The sequence below is a fragment of the Sciurus vulgaris genome (assembly GCF_902686455.1).
Source record: "Sciurus vulgaris genome assembly, chromosome: 14".
NCBI lineage: Eukaryota > Metazoa > Chordata > Mammalia > Rodentia > Sciuridae > Sciurus > Sciurus vulgaris.
Window position 1 is genome coordinate 46,043,907 of NC_136475.1, and position 19,117 is coordinate 46,063,023.

The 19,117-nt window shown below is 39.3% G+C and overlaps 1 protein-coding gene across 3 annotated transcripts in view; it reads left to right on the forward strand.

The window, feature by feature from the left end:
* The window catches only part of XPO1 (exportin 1), a 43,013-nt gene extending 39,348 nt beyond the window's left edge, over positions 1–3,665 (forward strand). For all 3 annotated transcript variants that reach the window (XM_079109677.1, XM_079109676.1, XM_079109678.1), the window contains 4 exons: positions 2,143–2,311; positions 2,684–2,818; positions 2,900–3,059; positions 3,314–3,665. In XM_079109677.1, the coding sequence (XP_078965803.1) occupies positions 2,143–2,311; positions 2,684–2,818; positions 2,900–3,059; positions 3,314–3,398 (549 nt within the window). In that variant the 3' untranslated portion in view covers positions 3,399–3,665. The remainder of the gene's footprint in view (positions 1–2,142; positions 2,312–2,683; positions 2,819–2,899; positions 3,060–3,313) is intronic.
* Positions 3,666–19,117: the final 15,452 nt, after the last annotated feature.

The following is a 19,117-nucleotide window of genomic DNA, read 5'->3' on the forward strand; positions in this document are numbered from 1 at the left end:
TTTTATCAGATCCACAAACAAAACAATGTAAAAAACCAGTCATAATGGCCTGGGTTATGGCTCAGTAGTAGAGCATTTGCCTGGCTTCAATCCTCAGCACCACATAAATATAAAGAAACAAAACTGAAGATATTTTGTCCAAAAAAAAAAAAAAAAGTAATAAAGGCCAGTCATACTATAAAATGACAGTATCTTCTTCAAGTTTATCTTCTTCAGAAGTTGATCAGTTCAGTTTGCCTCGTTCTTAAAAGCCTCATCATCATCCTCTCCAGTAGCAAGTGGAGCTTTTCCATTCACAGATTGTTTGGTCGGAACTTCAGCCAGTCTACTTAAACCAGTCATACTGTCTACACCAAGTTGGTTTAAGATGCTAGGTAGCATTTCTATCAGTTGCTTTGCCTCAACCTGGCCTGCAATGGTGAAAGTGTTAGGTGTGAGATATGCCTGATCTTCAGGGTTATTAAAGTGGATCACTGTTCCTTAGTTTGTAAACATATACACCTCTTCAATACCAGAAATAATGATTACTCCTAACTTCTTTAAGGAGAATTGAAGTTTTTTTTTTTTTTTTTTTACCTGCTGTAGCTGTTCTATGCAAGCAGTACTTTCTCCATCAATGCACACTTATTCCTGCAGTTTGGCAAGGTTTTCCTGGTTCTTGATAGTTTCTTTCATCTTACTGGAGCAAAAATGGGGCCACACGGGAGCAATAGCTTCATTTTCTGGACTTAAAATTAAATATTTTAATTTCTAGGTGAGGGTAATATTGGTTTGGTTTGGTTTTTGGCGACAGGAAAAGATACCCTGGGTTAAACTTGGGGACACTTGACCAGTGAGCCACATCTGACCAGTGAGCCACATCTCCAGCCCTAATTTGTGTTGTATTGTATTTATTTATTTCGCAGTGCTGGGATTTGAACCCAGGGCTTTGTTGGTAGGAGGCAAGCACTCTACCAACTGAGCTACAACCCCAGCCCCTATCCTATTTTGTATTTCATTTAGAGACAGGGTCTTACTGAATTGTTTAGCCCCACTTTCATTGAGGCCAGCTTTGAACTTGCGACCCTCCTGCCACAGCCTCCCAGGCTACTAGGATTATAGGCATGTGCCCAGCTTGTTTTTTTTCTAATGTCCACAAAATTTTGATAACAACGAAGGATAGGCCTAGGGATGTTGTAGCTCAGTGGTGCAGCCCTTAACGGACATGTATGAGTGTGATCCTGAGTTTGATTCCTCAGCAACACCGAAAGAAAAAAGTAGTGCATGTAGAAAGAGGTGAAAAAGGGCTGGGGTTATAGCTCAGTGAATTTAGTGCTTTCCTGGCATGTGTCCACACACCACATAAAAATAAGTTAATACCACACCTAAAATATACACACACACAGAGAGACATATTTAGTTATAGATGGATACGCTACCTTTATTTATTTTTATGTGGTACCTGAGGATCAGACCCAGTGCCTCACACATGCTAGGCAAGCGCTGTACTATTGAGCTACACACCCAATCCTTAAGAAGGTTATTTTTAATCCAGAAAGAAAGGTTGGATGTAAGTGTACAAATTTACATAGTAGCTCATGTCTTTTTATCCTAATCTGTTTTGGTGGTCTCAAAGCATAAGAAACATGAAAGTGGTAATAATAATCTCAGGACTGTCAAAACAAGTTTTGCTCATTTTGCGCTCTTTGTGCATGTGCACGCCTGATATTAAGCCCAGGGGTGTTGAGCCATTTAGCCACATCACCAGCTCTTTTTAATTTGAGACAGCGTCTAAGTTGCTTAGGATCTCTCTAAATTGCTGAGGCTGACCTCAAACTTGTGATCTTCCTGTCTCGGCCTCCCAAGTTGCTGGGATTACAGGTGTGTGCCACCATGCCCAGTCCATTATATTGGTTTTGATGAGTTTGCTACATTAATGTTGCGATCTTCAGTGTTCCTGAAATCTTGGGATTCATGTGTGTAGTTTCATCTCCCTTGAAAAGTGGGTTGTATTGGCTTTGGGTTTACCACTTAGGGGTATTATATCTTAACGGGATCCATTGATAGCTGAACAATTACACTGAAGTAAGGCTTTTCCTTTCCCTCCCATTTCATATAAATAAGGCATTAAAATCTTAATTTGTTTCCATCACTTATTTTTAGGACTTTGAAGAATATCCTGAACACAGAACGAACTTTTTCTTACTGCTTCAGGCTGTCAATTCTCATTGTTTCCCAGCATTCCTAGCTATTCCGCCTACACAGTTTAAACTTGTTTTGGATTCCATTATTTGGGCTTTCAAACACACAATGAGGAATGTTGCAGATACAGGTAAATGCATAGAAAAACTGTACTTGGATTCATGTAATTACCAATTCAAATGCTGTATAGGAGATTCCCCTTCATCCACTGTTTCTAATTGGTTTTAGTTTCCTGAGGTCAACCAAGATCCTAAAATATTAAATGGAAATTTTTCAGAAATAAATTCTTTTGTTTTAATGAATAGTTTTAACTATTCTGCATGGTGCAGTGAAATCTTGCTCTAATCTGCCTGGAATATGATTCATCTCTTAGTCCAGTGTATGCATTACTAGTTCACAGTCAACTTGAAGCACATAATTTTTAGGCCTCAACAAAAGAGTTACAATACTATTATGAATGTTAACAGTTTATAATGATTTTATATTGATCTGTCTCTTTTAGGCTTACAGATACTTTTTACACTCTTACAAAATGTTGCACAAGAAGAAGCTGCAGCTCAGAGTTTCTATCAAACTTATTTTTGTGATATTCTTCAGCATATCTTTTCTGTTGTTACAGACACCTCACATACTGCTGGTAGGAATTTTAAACTTGTTAAAATGTTGTGTTCTACTTTTGAAATTTCATCTGAGTTAATAATTTCCTTCTCATCAACAGGTTTAACAATGCATGCATCAATTCTTGCATATATGTTTAATTTGGTTGAAGAAGGAAAAATAAGCACACCGCTAAATCCTGGAAATCCAGTGAACAACCAAATGTTTATTCAGGAATATGTGGCTAATCTCCTTAAGTCTGCATTCCCTCATCTACAAGAGTAAATTATTCTTATAAACACATTGTTTAAGTTTTAAAAATTATTTTGGTGGGATACTAGGGATTACAATTTAGGGCTGGGCTTATAGCTCAGTGTTAAAGTACTTGCCTAGCCTGGGCAAGGCCTTGGGTTCAATTGCAGTAAATAATTTTTAGAGTAATTTTATAAACTTTAAATGCTTGTGGGTTTTTTTTTTTGTTTTGTTTTGTTTTTTTTTGAAAGAGTTAATCAAGCTCTTTCTCCCTCTTTCGTAGTGCTCAAGTAAAGCTCTTTGTGACAGGGCTTTTCAGCTTAAATCAGGATATTCCTGCTTTCAAAGAACATCTAAGGGTTTCTTAGTACAGATAAAGGTATGTAATTATTTGCAGTTAAAAAATATTAAGGCCTAGTGTGATCACTTAATTGTATGTGAATTAATCACTTGATTGACAATATAAAACCAGTGTGCTTTTAAAAAACGTACTGTTGGGGCCAGCCTTGTTGGCACACCTGTATTCCCAGCAGCTTGGGAGGCTGAGGCAGGAAGATTACCAGTAACCAGTTCAAAGCCAGCCTCAACATAACAAGGCTCTAAGCAACTCAGTAAAACCCTGTCTTTAATAAAAATACAAAAAGGACTGGACATGTGGCTCAGTGGTTAAGTGCCCTCAGGTTCAATCCCAAAAAAATATCACAGAATGTTCAGTATTGTTTATTCTTCAGAATGCATTTATTGTGTTGGAGGTTTGTCCTTCTTATCCCTTACCCCACAGTCTGGACTCTTGCTCTCTTTCCTAGGAACTGGTCTTCCATCCTCACACTCTAGGGGCTCAGGCTATAAGGAATTGAGCCCTTACTGGCTCAGTTAGTTTTGTTATTATAAAGATAGTTTTTTTTAATCGCGGAGTGTAGGAGCGTGTACAAAATGTTGATAACGACCTGAAGCCCAGCTATGAACACAATGATAATATAAACAAGCTTCGTTTTACCACTACAGTTAACCTTAGGTGAAACTCCTTTCTTGATATTTTTCCATTTGAAGAATGTTTAATATTTGGGGTCATGCCATATCTACTTGTATCCTTCCTCTTATCCCCAACAATATTTGGGTTTTAATTCAGCTACCTAGTACTGTATCAATATACTAGAGTTTAAACCCTAATTAATGTGTTGTTATGTTTACATTTCAACTATTTTCACAGGAGTTTGCAGGTGAAGACACATCTGATCTGTTTTTGGAAGAAAGAGAAACAGCCCTTCGACAGGCCCAGGAAGAGAAAACATAACTTCAATGTCTGTCCCTGGCATCCTTAATCCACATGAAATTCCAGAAGAAATGTGCGATTAAAATCTGAAGTCATGCTAGGTTTTTTTTCTCTGCAACTCTTGTTGGCAGACGAGAATAGCATCTGGATATTTGTCGACCAAAATGATGCCAATTTGTAAATTAAAATGTCACCTAGTGGCCCTTTTTCTTATGTGTTTTTTGTATAAGAAATTTTCTGTGAAATATCCTTCCATTGTTTAAGCTTTTGTTTTGGTCATCTTTAGTTTGCATGAAGTTGAAAATTAAGGCATTTTTTAAAAATCTTACTTCATGCCATTTTGTGGTAGGGGCTGAGGGGGAAGATGCAAATTCGATTTGAACGTATACTTGTAAATTCTAATGCAAAATTATACAATTTTTCTTTGTAAACAATACCCAATTTTAATTAGGAGCATTTTCTTTTAGCCTGTATTTCAGTCTAGAAGAAAAGGTAATGAGTAAAACAAATTGCGTTGTTAAAAAGGATGTATAGTGCTGCATTGTCTGAAGTTAGCACCTCTTGGACTGAATTGTCTGTTTAGGACTACATGTATTACAAGTCATGTATGGCAAGTTTGCAGCAAGATCATGTGCATATCATCCCATTGTAAAGCAACTTCAAAAAATATGGGAACACAGTTAGTTATTTTACACAGTTCTTTTTGTTTTTGTGTGTGTGTGCTGTCGCTTGTCGACAACCAGCTTTTGTTTTCCTCAATGAGGAGTGTTGCTCATTTGTGAGCCTTCATTAACTCAAAGTGAAATGGTTAAAAATATTTATCCTGTTAGAGTAGTCTGCATCTTTTTAACAACTCATTAAAAAAACAAAACAGAACTCTGGCTTTTGAGATGACTTATACTAATTTACATTGTTTACCAAGCTGTAGTGCTTTAAGAACACTACTTAAAAAAGCAAAATAAACTTGGTTTACATTTATTTTCCCTTTATTGACTCAAAATTATTCCTATACTAATGGAAATGGTTTTGTTTATTCATCAAAATGTATCATTTAAAATTCGTCTTGAGCCTTTCAAAGGGTGGGAGAGCCAGGAGCCAGTGGCTTAGGTTTATAATCCCAGCAATGTGGAGCCGATCTTAAAATTAAAAATGGACTAGAGATTTAGCTCAGTGGTAAAGCACCTCCGGGTTCAAGTTCCCATACCTAAAAAATGGGGTGGGAGATTATTATATGATTATTACAACATTAGCCAACAGTATTCATCCAGTTTATGCAAATAAGTTTTAAATTTTGTTTTATTTTACAACTCCGTTGCAAAGAGTGCTTTTGCATTGGTGACTCAGAAGATCCTCTCCTCAGTTTTCAGCATTCCCTCTGCAGCCTTCACCACTAATCACTCTTATTGACTACAAAATAGCTGACCTATCCCCTAGCCCCTGGACTAGAAATTTTGGCTTGAGAACCACAATAGTCCACTTTGATTTGGAACAGATTGGCGCTAGCAACTTAATAAATGCCAAAAACAAGTTAGTATTTTTTCTTTCTGGTTCTAGGGATACAACCCAGCACCTTACACATGGAAAGCAAGTGCTCTACCTCTTGAGTTATACCCAGCTCCAAGTTTGTGCATTTAACTTGACAAAGGTAATTGAAGTTACAGGCAAGATGAGAATCATTATGTTTTAGGATTTCTAAGATAACTTAGCTGCGCATGGAGGTGCATGTCTATAATGCCAGCTATATGGAAAATAAAAATGACAAGTTCAAGGCCATCCTGAGACCCTGACTCAAAATTTAAAGGAAAATTTTGGAATGAAGCTCAGTAGTAAAGTGCTTTCCTAGCAAGCTTTTGAGGTCCTTTGTTTAATCCCCCAGTCTTAGGGACAGTGAGGTGTGGTGGGTGGCACGAAGACCTGTTCTTGTGAGACTAACTTTGGGTGAATTACTTGAGCCTATGAGTTCAGGACCAATGCAGGCAATTATTTCAAAACTGACACATTTTGAAGACTACTAAAGATAATGTGTCAGTTGGTTCCCTTGTCAGGTGTTTGAAGTAGTGATTGCAGTCAAAACCATAGTAGTTTTTTTTACTTTATTTTTTTAAGTACCCTGGGTTGAAACAGGGCCCTGTGTTTGACCATTGAGCTACATCCTCAGTCTTTTTTATTTCTTGAGATGGGAGCTTGCTAAGTTGCTTTGGGCCTTTCTAAAGCTGACCTCAAACTTGCAGTCCTACCTCAGCCTCCCAAGTCACTGGGATTAGAGGTGTGTTCCACCACCCCATCCATCCTAGATTTTCAGTAAAACAGTAAGGTACCAAGCAACTTGATTTTCACAGGCGGCCCTTCCCCCTACTTTGAATCTAATCTTTGCCAGGCTTCCCTACAATGTGAGCATTTAGCTTCAGGCCACCATAGAGGCAAGGATGGAGTTTGGAAAATAATCAGGGCTATTCACCTCAAAGACAAAAAAAAAATTGGGGGTGAGGAATTAATTGATTGAATTTTGTGTGCATAACGGGTTATCCATCTCAAAAGTTGTCAACTGAGTGGTTGGAGTTTCTTGGTATTTTATTGGTGCTTGAACCCAAGTGTGCCCTACCACTGAACTACTTCCTCACCGCTTTTTATTTTTTTAAGTCAGGGTCTCACTAAATTGTTGAGGGCCTCACCAAATCTCTGAGGCTGACCTTGATCTTGTTATCCTCCTGAGCCTGAGTCCCTGGAATTATAGGTATGCACTACTATGCCAGCCTGAATTCATTCTTTTAACATTGTGAAGGCATATGTCAGGATGAGAAAAAGTTTATGGAAAATTTCAGGCAAGGCAAGTTTTGACTAGTTTTGGTAGTGTTTAGAAGTCCTAGAAAATTTATGAAGCTGGAGGTATATAGCGTAGGGTAGAGCACCTGACTAGCTTGTTTAAAGCCCTAGGTATTTGATCCCTAGCACTACAGAATGGGAAAAAAAAAATGTATTTAGTGAAACTGGGGCTGTGGCTCTGGTAGAGCACTTGCCTAGCATGTGTGAGGCACGGGGTTCAATTCTTAGCACCACATGTTAATAAAAATCAGTATAATAAAGGTCTATCAGCATCTAAAAGTATTTTTAAAGAAATATAATTATTAATTTGTAAATAGTACTTATGTACTTATCCCCATTTCTACTTTGTCTCTGGGATACATTCTCTGTAAGCATAGAAAACTAGCAAAAAATCCATTTTTTATATATATAATATTTTGAATATATATTCAAGTATATATATACATATAGAGTGTGTGTGTGTGTGTGTGTGTATATATATATATATATATATATAGTTAACTTAGATTTTCCCAGTTACAGCAATGTCATTTGTTACTGCTTTTCCCAGTGGAAAACCCCTTAGGTTCTTGCTTTGCACTTGGCATTTGTCTTAATTACCATCTTCTCGCTTCATACAGTATCTAGTTGGTTGGTTAGTTTTCAGATTTTTCTGGTGCCAGATACTGAATCCAAGGCATGTAACCACTTGAGTGTCATCCCCAGCCCTTTTTATTTCTTATTGAGGCACAGGGTCCTCTCCACTTAATTGCTTACTTGAGATCCTCCACCTTAGCCTCTCCATGTTGCTGTGTGCCACCATGCCTGGCTCAGATATGTTTTTAGAAAAGTAGTATCTAAAGCCAGGTTTGGTGGCCCATGCCTGTAATTATAGCAATCCCAGAGACTGAAGCAGAAAATTTGAGGTCAGTTTCACCCACTTAGTCCCAGAATAAAAGGAAGAGAAGTGGGAACTAAACTCAGTTGTAAAGTGTCCCCTAGGTTCAATCCCCTATACCACCAAAATAAGTAAACAAATAAATAAACTGTACTGCTGCATGCTGTGGTGCATGCCTGTAAGCCCAGCAGCTCTGGAGGCTGAGGCAGGAGGATCGGAAGTTCAAAGCCAGCCTCAGCTTTTCACCCCCCCAAAAAAGAGCTGAGGATAAGTTTTCCTTAAGATACAAGTGCTGAAAATGCTAATGATATTGTGTGGCAGTGATGCCTGCCTTTATTATTCAATCATTGTCTACAATGCCTAGAATCTCACCTACTCAGGTCAAGAGACTGAGGCAGTTCCTGGGCAACTTGGAACCCTGTCTCAATAAAAGGGCTGGCTGGAGATGTAGCTCAGTGGTTGAAACTTCCTGGGTTCAATCCCCAGTATTGGGGGGAAAATTACATGGGTGACAGATAAAACCATTCAACGGTCATCTTTGTTATTAATTGCTATGTGGATTAGCAAGTAAACTACTCAAATGTTCAAATTTAATAAATGAAAAAAAACTAAAGCCTAGGAAAAATTAAGATAATGAGGAAGGGGCCTAAGAGTTGGGAAAGTTCATATGCAGAACCTGTCATTTGGGAAAATGAGTATCTAAAATTCTCATTATTTCCTTTATCCTTCCTTTTTTTTTTTTTTTTTTTTTTTTAATTTTTGGTACCAACCAGGGATTGAACTCAGAGGCACTCAACCACTAAGCTACATTCCCAGCCCTATTTTGTATTTTCTTTAGAGACAGTGTCTGAGTTGCTTAGCACCTGGCTTTTGCTGAGACTGACTTTGAATTTAGGATCCTCCTGCCTCAGCTTCAGAGCCACTGAGATTACAGGTGTGTGCCATTGTGCCCTCCTTTATCCATTCTTAATTGGGCTACTCCCCAATATCTACCAATTCTCTCATCTTTCAGGATACCTGAGGAAAACATTTTCCCCAAAGTGCTCACCAAACTAGGCCTTTTTTTCCCTTGACACTGGAATGGAAGCATTTGATCTCTCAAAATCTATCCCTTTTCTTCTCATCTCCTCTATTAGACTATTATAGCAAAACCAGTTTCATGGAAGCTGGGTCATGATATTTTGTACCCCAGTAGCATATACATAAGAGAAAGTTTGAACATTACTTTTCAGCTCCTGACCCAAAATAAACCCTACAACAGTAAAAACACACCAAAACCCATCAGTCTCCCATACTGTGGGCTCAATATATAAAGTGGTTTTATTCAAAATGAGGAGGTCAAACTCATCCAACTACTTAGGAGTAAACTATTCTCAAATGTGCTTCAACCATAATTCCAGGTCCTAGACACATTGTAACATTCCACAAGAAATCCTTTTGTTCGGAGTCCACTCAAGTCTAGGTTTTCATCTAGAACATTTGTATAGGTAGAACTAATGTCTTGAACTTTAAAATGGACCTACTTATCCTTCACGTTGCCTAAAGCATTACAGATAGGTGTTTTATTTTGGTTTTTAAAGATTCTTAGAACAACCAGGTGAGGTGGCACAGGCCTATAATTCCAGCAGCTGAGCTTGGGAGGCTTAGGCAAGAGGATTGCTAGTTCAAACCCAGCCTCCAAAAGTGAGGTGACACCCTGTCTCTAAATAAAATACAAAATAGGGGTGGGGATGTGACTCAGTAGTTAAAAGCCATCGGGCTTAATCCTTGGTACCAAAAATAAATAAAATACAAAGATTCTTAGAACAAATTTTTAGCCAACTACTGCCCTGTAAGAAGAAAATCTACTGCTTGTAACTAGTTAATGAACTGTCAAAAAGCTATAATGTTAATGATGGAACAACTACTATATATTTGATCCATGTAAATATCATCGTGATTTTAGTAGCCAGTTTCTCTATAATACTCCTTTATGGTCAGTAGTTGCTGTAGGTTGAATTTGTGTGTGTTGCTGTGAATCAAACCCAATATCTGGCACATGGTAGGCAAGCACTCCCAACACTGAGCTACAACCTCAGCCTCTTAGCTTGGATATTTTATTTGAGAGGGAAGGCCTGGGGATTGAGCTCAGTAGTGCTTTACCATTGAGCTACATCTCCTGTTCTTTTTATTTTTTTGAGGCAGGGTCTCATTAAATTGCCAAGTCTGACTTCAAATTTGTAATCCTTCTGGGTTGGCCTTCAGAGTTACTGGCATTATGGGCATATACCAATGAGACTATCTTAATTTGGATTTTTTCTTTTTAATACTAGGGATTGAATCCTGGGGCACTAAAGCAACTAGCTACACCCCCACCCTTTTTTATGTTTTATTTTGACACAGGATCTCCCTAAATTCTTAGGGCCTAGCTTAATTACTGAGGTTGATCTCAAATTTGTAATCCTCCTGCCTCAGCCTCTTGAATCACTGGGATTACAGGCATGTGCCACATGTCTGGCTTAATTTGGATCTTGAATGTCCTCCAAAACTGCTTGTGTTGCATTTTTTAAAATACTATTTACCCTATTATGTTAAGGAGACATTTATTTATTTTTTTACTTATTTATTTATTTATTTCTATGGTGCTGGGATATGGACCCAAGGCCTCATGCATGACGGTATGACAGGCAGGTAGTTTACCACTGAGCTACATGCCCAGTCTGTGGTGCTACTGGGAGGTGCTGGAACCTTTAGGAGGTAGGGTCTAGTGAAAGGAAGTTCAGGGTATAGGCCCCTTCCTCTCTCTGCTTCCCTGCTGCTGTCTGTATCACAAACTTCAGTTATGATGTACTGTGCTGCCTCAGGCTCAAAGGCAACACGGCCAAGTGACTATGGACTGAAACCTCTGAAGCCATGAGCCAAAAGAATCCTTATAAATCAATTATCTCACAGTGAGATACTTTGTCACAGTAACAGAAAGTTGACTATCACAGTAGTGTGTTCAACAAGTTGCTGTGGAGAAAATGTCCCATTATCCATAATATTTCCTCTATGCCCCCATAAAGCCTTGACTGACCAGTTACATTGCTTACACTAGACCAGGCATTGCTTTATCTCTTAGATCTCTATGCGTTTTTTTGTTTTTTTTCTCTCTTGTTACTTGGGATTGAACCCAGGATGCTTTCTACCAGAGAGCTACGTCCCCAACCGTTTTTTACCTTAATTTTGAGACAGAGCTGCGTCCCCAACCGTTTTTTACCTTAATTTTGAGACAGTGTCTCTAAGTTGCCCAGACTGGACTTCAACTTTTGATTCTCCTGCCTCAGGCATGCACCACCGTGACATGGTTCCCAGTCTTTTTCTATAAAGTGCAGCCATAGTACAAACTATTTAATGCCTTTAAAAAAAAAAAAAAAGTATATATCAATATTTACATATATATTTTTAAAAATATTTTTTAGTTGTCAATGGACATTTATTTATTTATATGTGATACTGAGACTGGAACCCAGTGCCTCACACATGCCAGGCAAGCCCTCTCCACCACTAAGCCGGAACCCCAACCCTCATTATTTATATTTTGAGGTTATGAAACACTCTGCAACATTTATCTTTGTGATGACATGATATTTCTTTGCATAGATACACAATAATTTACTCAACTACTAGACATTTAGAAGATTGCTGATTTTTGTTATTTAAACAATGCTTTGAAGGCAGGGGTTATAGCTGTGGTGAAGCATGTGGCTCTGGGTTCGATTCTCAGCACCACATGTAAATAAATAAAGGTCCATCAACAACTAAAAAAAAAATGTAAAAGAAAAACAGAACACAATGCTTTGAGTTGGGATGGTAGCACAGGCCTGTGATCTTAGTTACTTGGGAGGTAGAGACAGAAGGATCGCAAGTTTGAGGCCAGACTCTGCAACTTAGGGAGAGCCTGTTTCAAAATAAAATTTAAAAAAAGGACGGGATGTAGTTTAGTGGTAGACTACCCCTGGGTTCAATCCCCAGTACCACAGTGGGGGAAAGAAAAGTAAAGCTTTGAAGAATATTCTTGTAACTAAATTTCTAGCTTTCTAACTGTTCTTAGGTCAAATTACTAGTCGTGGAATTTCTAGGTCAAAGTATAAATAAAAATCAAAGCTTCTGGGTACGGTGGTACTTGCCTATAATCCCAGTAACTCAAGGTAGACACAGGAGGATTGCAAGTCAGCCTCAGCAGTTCAGTGAGGCCCTAAGCAAGTTAGTACGACCCTGTCTCAAAATTTAAAAATATATATAAATATAAAGGACTGGGGATGTAGCTCAGTAGTGAAGTGCCCCTTGGTTCAATCTCCAGTACCAAAATTCAATCATAATTAAAAATTAAAATAAATAAAACTTTTAATACTTTTTTTTCTTCAGAAAAGTTGGACAAATTTTATATTCTCACCAATAATGTGTTCAGTTTTGTTATTTCCTTCTATATTGGCCCAAGCTGGGAATTATTTGAAATTTCCTTTAAGTTGGGTGTGGTGGCATGCACCTAAAATTCCGGATACTCAGGAGGCTCAAGTGGTAGGATTGCTTGAGCCCAGGAATTGAACACCAGCTTGGACAACATTCTAAGATACCATACTGTACACTTTCTATTTTAATAGTGTAATACTATGAACAGTATTCAGTGTACTGTAATGAGGCCTTAATATTCTTAATTCCTTCTCCCATGACCTCCACGGTTCTAAATCCAAAGATATTTTGTAGGTCTCATTATATTTGACTTCTCAGCAGCATTCACTATTTGTCATCTTCTTTTTGAGTTCTTATCTCTGGTTTAAATGGCATCAGAATCCTCCCAATCTGACATTTTTTAATTGGTTTGGTGTCTATTCTTCTATTAAATTGTGTTAAGAGTGGTGGTGGTGGGGTCAGGGGACTTGGGATGTGCTCAGTGGTAGCGCACTTGCAGGCATGTGTGTCATAGGGGGAAGAAAGAGTAAGTCCATCAAGATTCTTCCTTTGGCTGGGTGCAGTGGTACATGCCTATAATCCCAGGGCTCGGGAAGGTGAGGCAGAAGGATCGCAAGTTCAAAGCCAGCCTCAGCAATTTAGCAATGCCCTAAGCAACTTAGCAAGAGACTATCTCAAAATAAGATATAAAAAAGTTCTGGGGATGTGGCTCAGTGGTAGAGCACCCCTGGATTCAATTCTTAGTACTAAAAAAACAAAAAACCAAATGCTCTAATCGTTTATTATTTTCCTCAAAAGAACACAACTCCAAAAATATTTATTTCAAAGTTAACCATAAATGATATATATTTGCTCAACTGAAGTTTTTATAGGTGTCCTACACACAGATCAATAAGACATAATGGGCTAAGAAGTAGAGGTCAGGTATGGTGGTCAGCATATGTAATTTTCTCTACTTGGGAAGCTGAGGCAAGAGGATCATAAGTTTGAGATCAGCCTAGCCATTGTATTTTTTGTCAAAATAAAAAAGTAAAAAGAACAAGGATTGGGATGTAGCTCTGTGGTAGATTACCCTGGGTTGAATCCTCAGTACAAACAAATAAAAGCACCCAGAATGTTGAGAAAGGTAAATAAGTTCCACAGAACTATTAATTTTCCAAAGTTATTTATGTGGGATTTGTTTTCCAAATATTTAGATGTCATGAATATGCTATAAAGTAGAAAATCAAATTTCAGATTTGTATCATTTTATAAAGCATAATTCCACCACTAGATGGCAACATGTAAACAAAATATTGAAAACTGTCATTCATCAAGCTATCAAAGGTAGTATGGTGATTATCAATTACTCATTTGAAAATCCAGATTTAAAAGAATTTAGGATTTCTTTGACCAGGGATTCTACTTCACTATTCTTTGAGAATGCACACCTTACAAGAATATTAAAAGGTCTCAATACAGGGCTGGGGTTGTGGCTCAGTGGTAGAGCACTTGCCTAGCATGTGTGAGGCACTGGGTTTGAGTCTCAGCACTACATACAAATAAATAAAATAAAGGTCCATTAACAACTTAAAAAAATTTAAAAATAAAATATTAAAAAAAGGCTTCAGTACATATTACTAAGGCAATAGTGAAGAGTCTAGAGTATGGAGGCAGGCAACCTTGTTTTTACAGTCTTGTGTCTTTATTATAACAAGGAGTTGAAGTAGATATGGGATTGATAAATAATTGCCTGTAAGCTAAGTGTGACCCGCTATGTTTTGTATGGCTTGTGAACTAGGAATGATTTTTACATTTTAAGAAAATGGATGAAGTAGAATTGTAAATTCTAGGCCAGCCTCAACAATTTGGTGAGACTGTCTCAAAAATAGGGCTGGAGTTGTAGCTCAGTGGAGATGTAGCCCCTGGATTCAATCCCCAGTACACACAGATGAATTATCCTGTATATCATTTCCTCTTGCTTCCTATTACTGGGAATTGAACCAGGGGGTGTTCCTACCACTGACGTACAGCCTCAGCTCCCACTTTTTTTTTTTTTCTCCTAGTTTTGATATGGATCACAGCCTTACAAAGGCTGGCCTTGAATTTGTGATCCTCCTGCCTCAGCCTCCAGAGAAGCTGAGATTAGAGGCATATGCCTGATTTCTATCAACTTTAAGGTGTTTTTTCCCACTGGGGACTTAAGAACTTGATAATATGGATGTTGTATTACTTTGTGTATCAAGATGTTTCAGAAAAGTAAAGACTGTAGGGTGTGGTGGCATACACCAGCAACTTGGTAGGCTGAGGCAGGAAGATCCAGCCTCAGCAATTTAGTGTGGCCCTAAGCAACTTAGTGAGACCCTTTCTAAATAAAAAATATTTTAAAAGGGCTCAGTGTTTAAGCAACGCTGGCTTCAATTCCTAGTATAGGGGGAAGAATAGGATCATATCTCAGAAGAGTTAAAAGGCAATGTTAGCTGAATTTGTCACCCACTGATTTTGAGGTACTGGGTACTGAATCCATGGAAGCTTTTTCAGAACTGTACTCCAGCCTTTTTGTTTGTTTGTTTGTATTCCTCTAATGTTTGAGAGTGACTTTACTCAAACTTGCAATTCTCTTGCTGCAGTCGGTGGAATTTACAGGTGTGTGCCATAAGGAGCAGCCCCCCGCCCCCACTTTTTAATTAGGAAAGAGCAATTCTTCCCAAAAGACTCACCCTATGAATTTCTGCTTAACTTTCATGGACAAGAATTCAATTGTGTGACCAATCCTAGAGAAACTAGATTACCATGATTTTTGGCTTTAAACAATTCAGAAATACTCCTTGGGGTGCACCTCCCTGAGATCAAGGTCTCACTGATGCTACCTACAAAAATTTGGGTTCTGCTGGCAGGAAAGGGATGAGTGGAATGAATGTTAAATGGACAATATTGGCTGTAGAAACCCAAGTTTGGAGAGAAAGATAAGAGGGGAAAATTAGGAGCTGGAGTTGTGGCTCAGTGGTAGAGCGCTTGCCTAGCACATGTGAGGCACTGGGTTGGATTCTCAGCACCATATATAAATAAATAAAAATAAAGGTCCATTGACAACTTAAAAATTTTTTTTAATTTATTTTTATTGTAAACAAATGGGATACATGTTGTTTCTGTTTGTACATGGAGTAATAGCATACCATTTGCATATTCATACATTTACATAGAGTGTTTGATTCATTCCGTTATTTTTTCCTTCCCCCCCACCCCTCCCACCTCTCTTTTCCCTCTACACAGTCCCTCCTTGCCCCCCCTCCCACCCTCCCATTATGTGTCATCATCCGCTTATCAGTGAGATCATTCTTCTTTTGGATTTTTGAGATTGGCTTATCTCACCTAACATGATATTCTCCAGTTTCATCCATTTGCCTGCAAATGCCGTAATTTTATTATTATTTATAGCTGAGTAATATTCCATTGTATATATATACCACAGTTTCTTTATCCATTCATCAATTGAAGGACATCTAGGTTGGTTCCACAGTCCGGCTATTGTGAATTGAGCAGCTATGAACATTGATGTGGCTGTATCTCTGTAGTGTGCTGATTTTAAGTAAAAAAATTTTTTTAAAAAGAGGGGACGATTATGTAAAATAGCTCTACAAGTAAGGATCATCTACTCATAAGAAACAACTTAAAATCGGTAGGGCACAAACTTTACAGCACCAACAAAAAGGCATGGCATAGCGGGCAAGGTGATCTGTGTATGGAGAGATGGTGTGACATAATCTCTACAATGCCTATAAAAAATTACTACCAAGCCTTAGCCTTTGCTTTTAATTTAGTTTTTATTTTTTTTTATTTATTTTATTTTTTAAATTTTTTAATTTTGTTTTTTTTTTTTTTGTAAACAAATGGGATACATGTTGTTTCTCTGTTTGTACATGGCGTAAAGGCATACCATTTGTGTAATCATAAATTTACATAGAGTAATGTTGTTTGATTCATTCTGTTATTTTTTCCCTTCCCCCCCCCCCCCCCCCCCCCCCTCTTGTTTTTTTTTTTTTTATACACACATACGGTAAGAAAAAATGTGGCTCAGTTGGGGTCCCAAGACAGCTCAGACCCTTGAATAGGGGAGCAAGCACTCTGGGGTGCCCAATCTGAGTTGCAGCCCCATTGAATGCTCCCAGAAAACCACTCTGGACATGGGAACTCACACAAGAAATTTTATTAGGCAGGTCACCAGAGTGTCTGCTCTCAGGACTGGGAGAGAGAGAGACAAAATGGCAGGGGAGCGTCTCTTAAGTAGTGGAATTTCGTGGGCTAACAACAATCGGGCCAATTGCTGACAAGGAAGTTCGTGGGTTAACACTGGACCAATGGCTGGCTAAGATGTTCCCAGACTAATGATCTGGGCTGTAAGATGGGAGGGGGAGGAATAGCTGCAGCAAAAGGGTAGGGGGAGCAGTAAATGATTGCAGCTTTATATCATATTTTCCCATTTTTGTTTTCATAAGAAGATCGCTTTTGGGCACATGGGCAAAGATCCATCTTCAGTGACTGCTTCCTGCTGGGTGTGGGCATAGAGCTGATTCAGGGCAGGGAGATGTCATTACAGTAGGTGGGGGTTGGGGATCGGATAGTTCTTCTGGGTAGTGCACTTGTAGCCATGCCCCGATTCTTTCCTGTGAGGTCCTGATATTCCTGTAATACAAGCTGATTAATAGTCTGATTAGAAATATTTTGAATTTGATTTTGTGTAAATCTCAATGCACAGGGGGCAAAAGCCAGTATGATGGCAATTATAAGGAGTGGAGACATAAATGGGAGAATAAGTTGCCATAATTGGCCTGAAATTGTCCATGAGGATTCTTGGGTAAGTTCATTCCTTCTCCTCTCCAAGTCCTCCTACAGCTGTTTGATCTTGTCCTTAACCATACCTGATTGGTTGACAAATAACTCTTCCTGTAGGAAAAGATAGAGGTCCCTCTTTTTGGCTGTTAGGAGGTCTAGACCATGATGATTTTGGAGAACCACCACTGCCAAGGAGCCTAGCTAATTTTGGAGGGTAAGAATGGACTCTGCCACCCTATGGATGTCCCCAATGAGCTGATTGGAAAGCTGTTGATAGTATGTTACAGAGGTGGCTACTCTTGCTGTCCCAGTTACCATGCCAGCAGTCACCCTAAGGGTAGTTAGCAAGGGTATGAATTGCATGGCTCTCTTAGGTCTATCTAGGCCTATGTTGACTATGAGGGGTATAGGGACCTCCTCATTTCCGGAGACTAGGTCTATAGCAGGAAATAGGAGAACAAGAGCACAGATGCCCTGCCAGTCTGGGGGAAGGCATCAATAGATAGTTGCCCTGCAGAGAAGAGATTTCATCTGATGGGGGCAAAAAGCATTGGTGGAGGGTGTGTAATACTCTATGTGTGAACACTCCCCTTTTCCTAGTGAACCCCCAGAATGGTTTCCATTGGAGGATATGCACCTGGAAGCAGACTGGAAGAGAGGCACTTGTGATAATTTTGGGGTGATATGTGCCTCCTCTGAGGGAGTGCTGTTGAAAGTCAAGGAGCTGTTAAAATTTATGGCGTTAGTTAGGAGATGAGAGAGCTTTGCTCTCATGCACATCCAACATCCCTGTGCCATGAGAGGGTTAGTTAAATTGAGTATGTGGTGTTTGGTGGCAACACTCTGTGTTAAGAGTGGATCCTGGGGGATTGACTCTCGGCTAATGAAGGGTGGGATAAAACAGGTAGTGTAGGATCTGGGGTATTTCTGTGAACAATTCCTTACAGTAAGCTTGGTCCTGTTTGCCTCCCCCATCTGATATGCCCCAGTGGGTTTGACAGGACCAGCAATAGGTGTGGGGATTCCAGTTTTAGTCCCATGTTTGTTGTGAGTCTCATGGACAGGTATAGCCAGCATTGGGGAATTTGGCTTTTCCCATCCAATATCTTTGATTGCTGTTCTTGCAAATGGAGGCTGACATGTAGTACTAGCTGTGAACAAATGTAAAGTAGGTAAAATATCCCTGGGGACAGTAGGAGTCAATCTTTCAGCAGTCCTGTGGGCAACTGGGGAGGGAGGAAATGACTGGCATTTGAATAGATCTATTGGGGAAAAATCCAATGGTTAGGAAAATGGCAGACAGGGCGAATGCCAGGGGAGGCAAGAATAGAGCTGACAATTCAATCTTCATGGCTGGATGTAGCTGTGTGTTGCCTTGGTTGTCTGGTCCTCAGTCTCAGGAACAGGAGAAAGGGTGGAGGGCTTGATGGCCTTCAGCCTGAGATGGAGAGGTCACAATGTAGTGGCCAAGTATTGGCTGTAAGAAGCCTGCGGGTTAGAAGCTGGAGAAGGGTTTGTGGATTGAGAGTGGAGCTTAACCCAAGAAATGTGTAGCCATCCTGGTAAATCTTGCACCTTGACAGCTGTTGGCATAGCCAGGATCACCATATGGGGGCACTGCCATTTGGGAGGTTGAGGGGCTGTAGCCTCCTGAGGAGGAGAGATAAGAACTTGGTCTTCTATTTGAAGAGGTTGAGCCAGGGGGCCAGACAAAGGCTTAGGCATTAGTCATTGTAACCCCATAGGAATGCTCGAATGTGGTCTAGGAGAGGAACGGATATATGAGAAGGAAGAGGGGAAGGAAGGGGCACTATCCCAGGGGGAAGGATGGGATGACTGTACATCAATTCAAAAGGGGAAACATTAGCAGG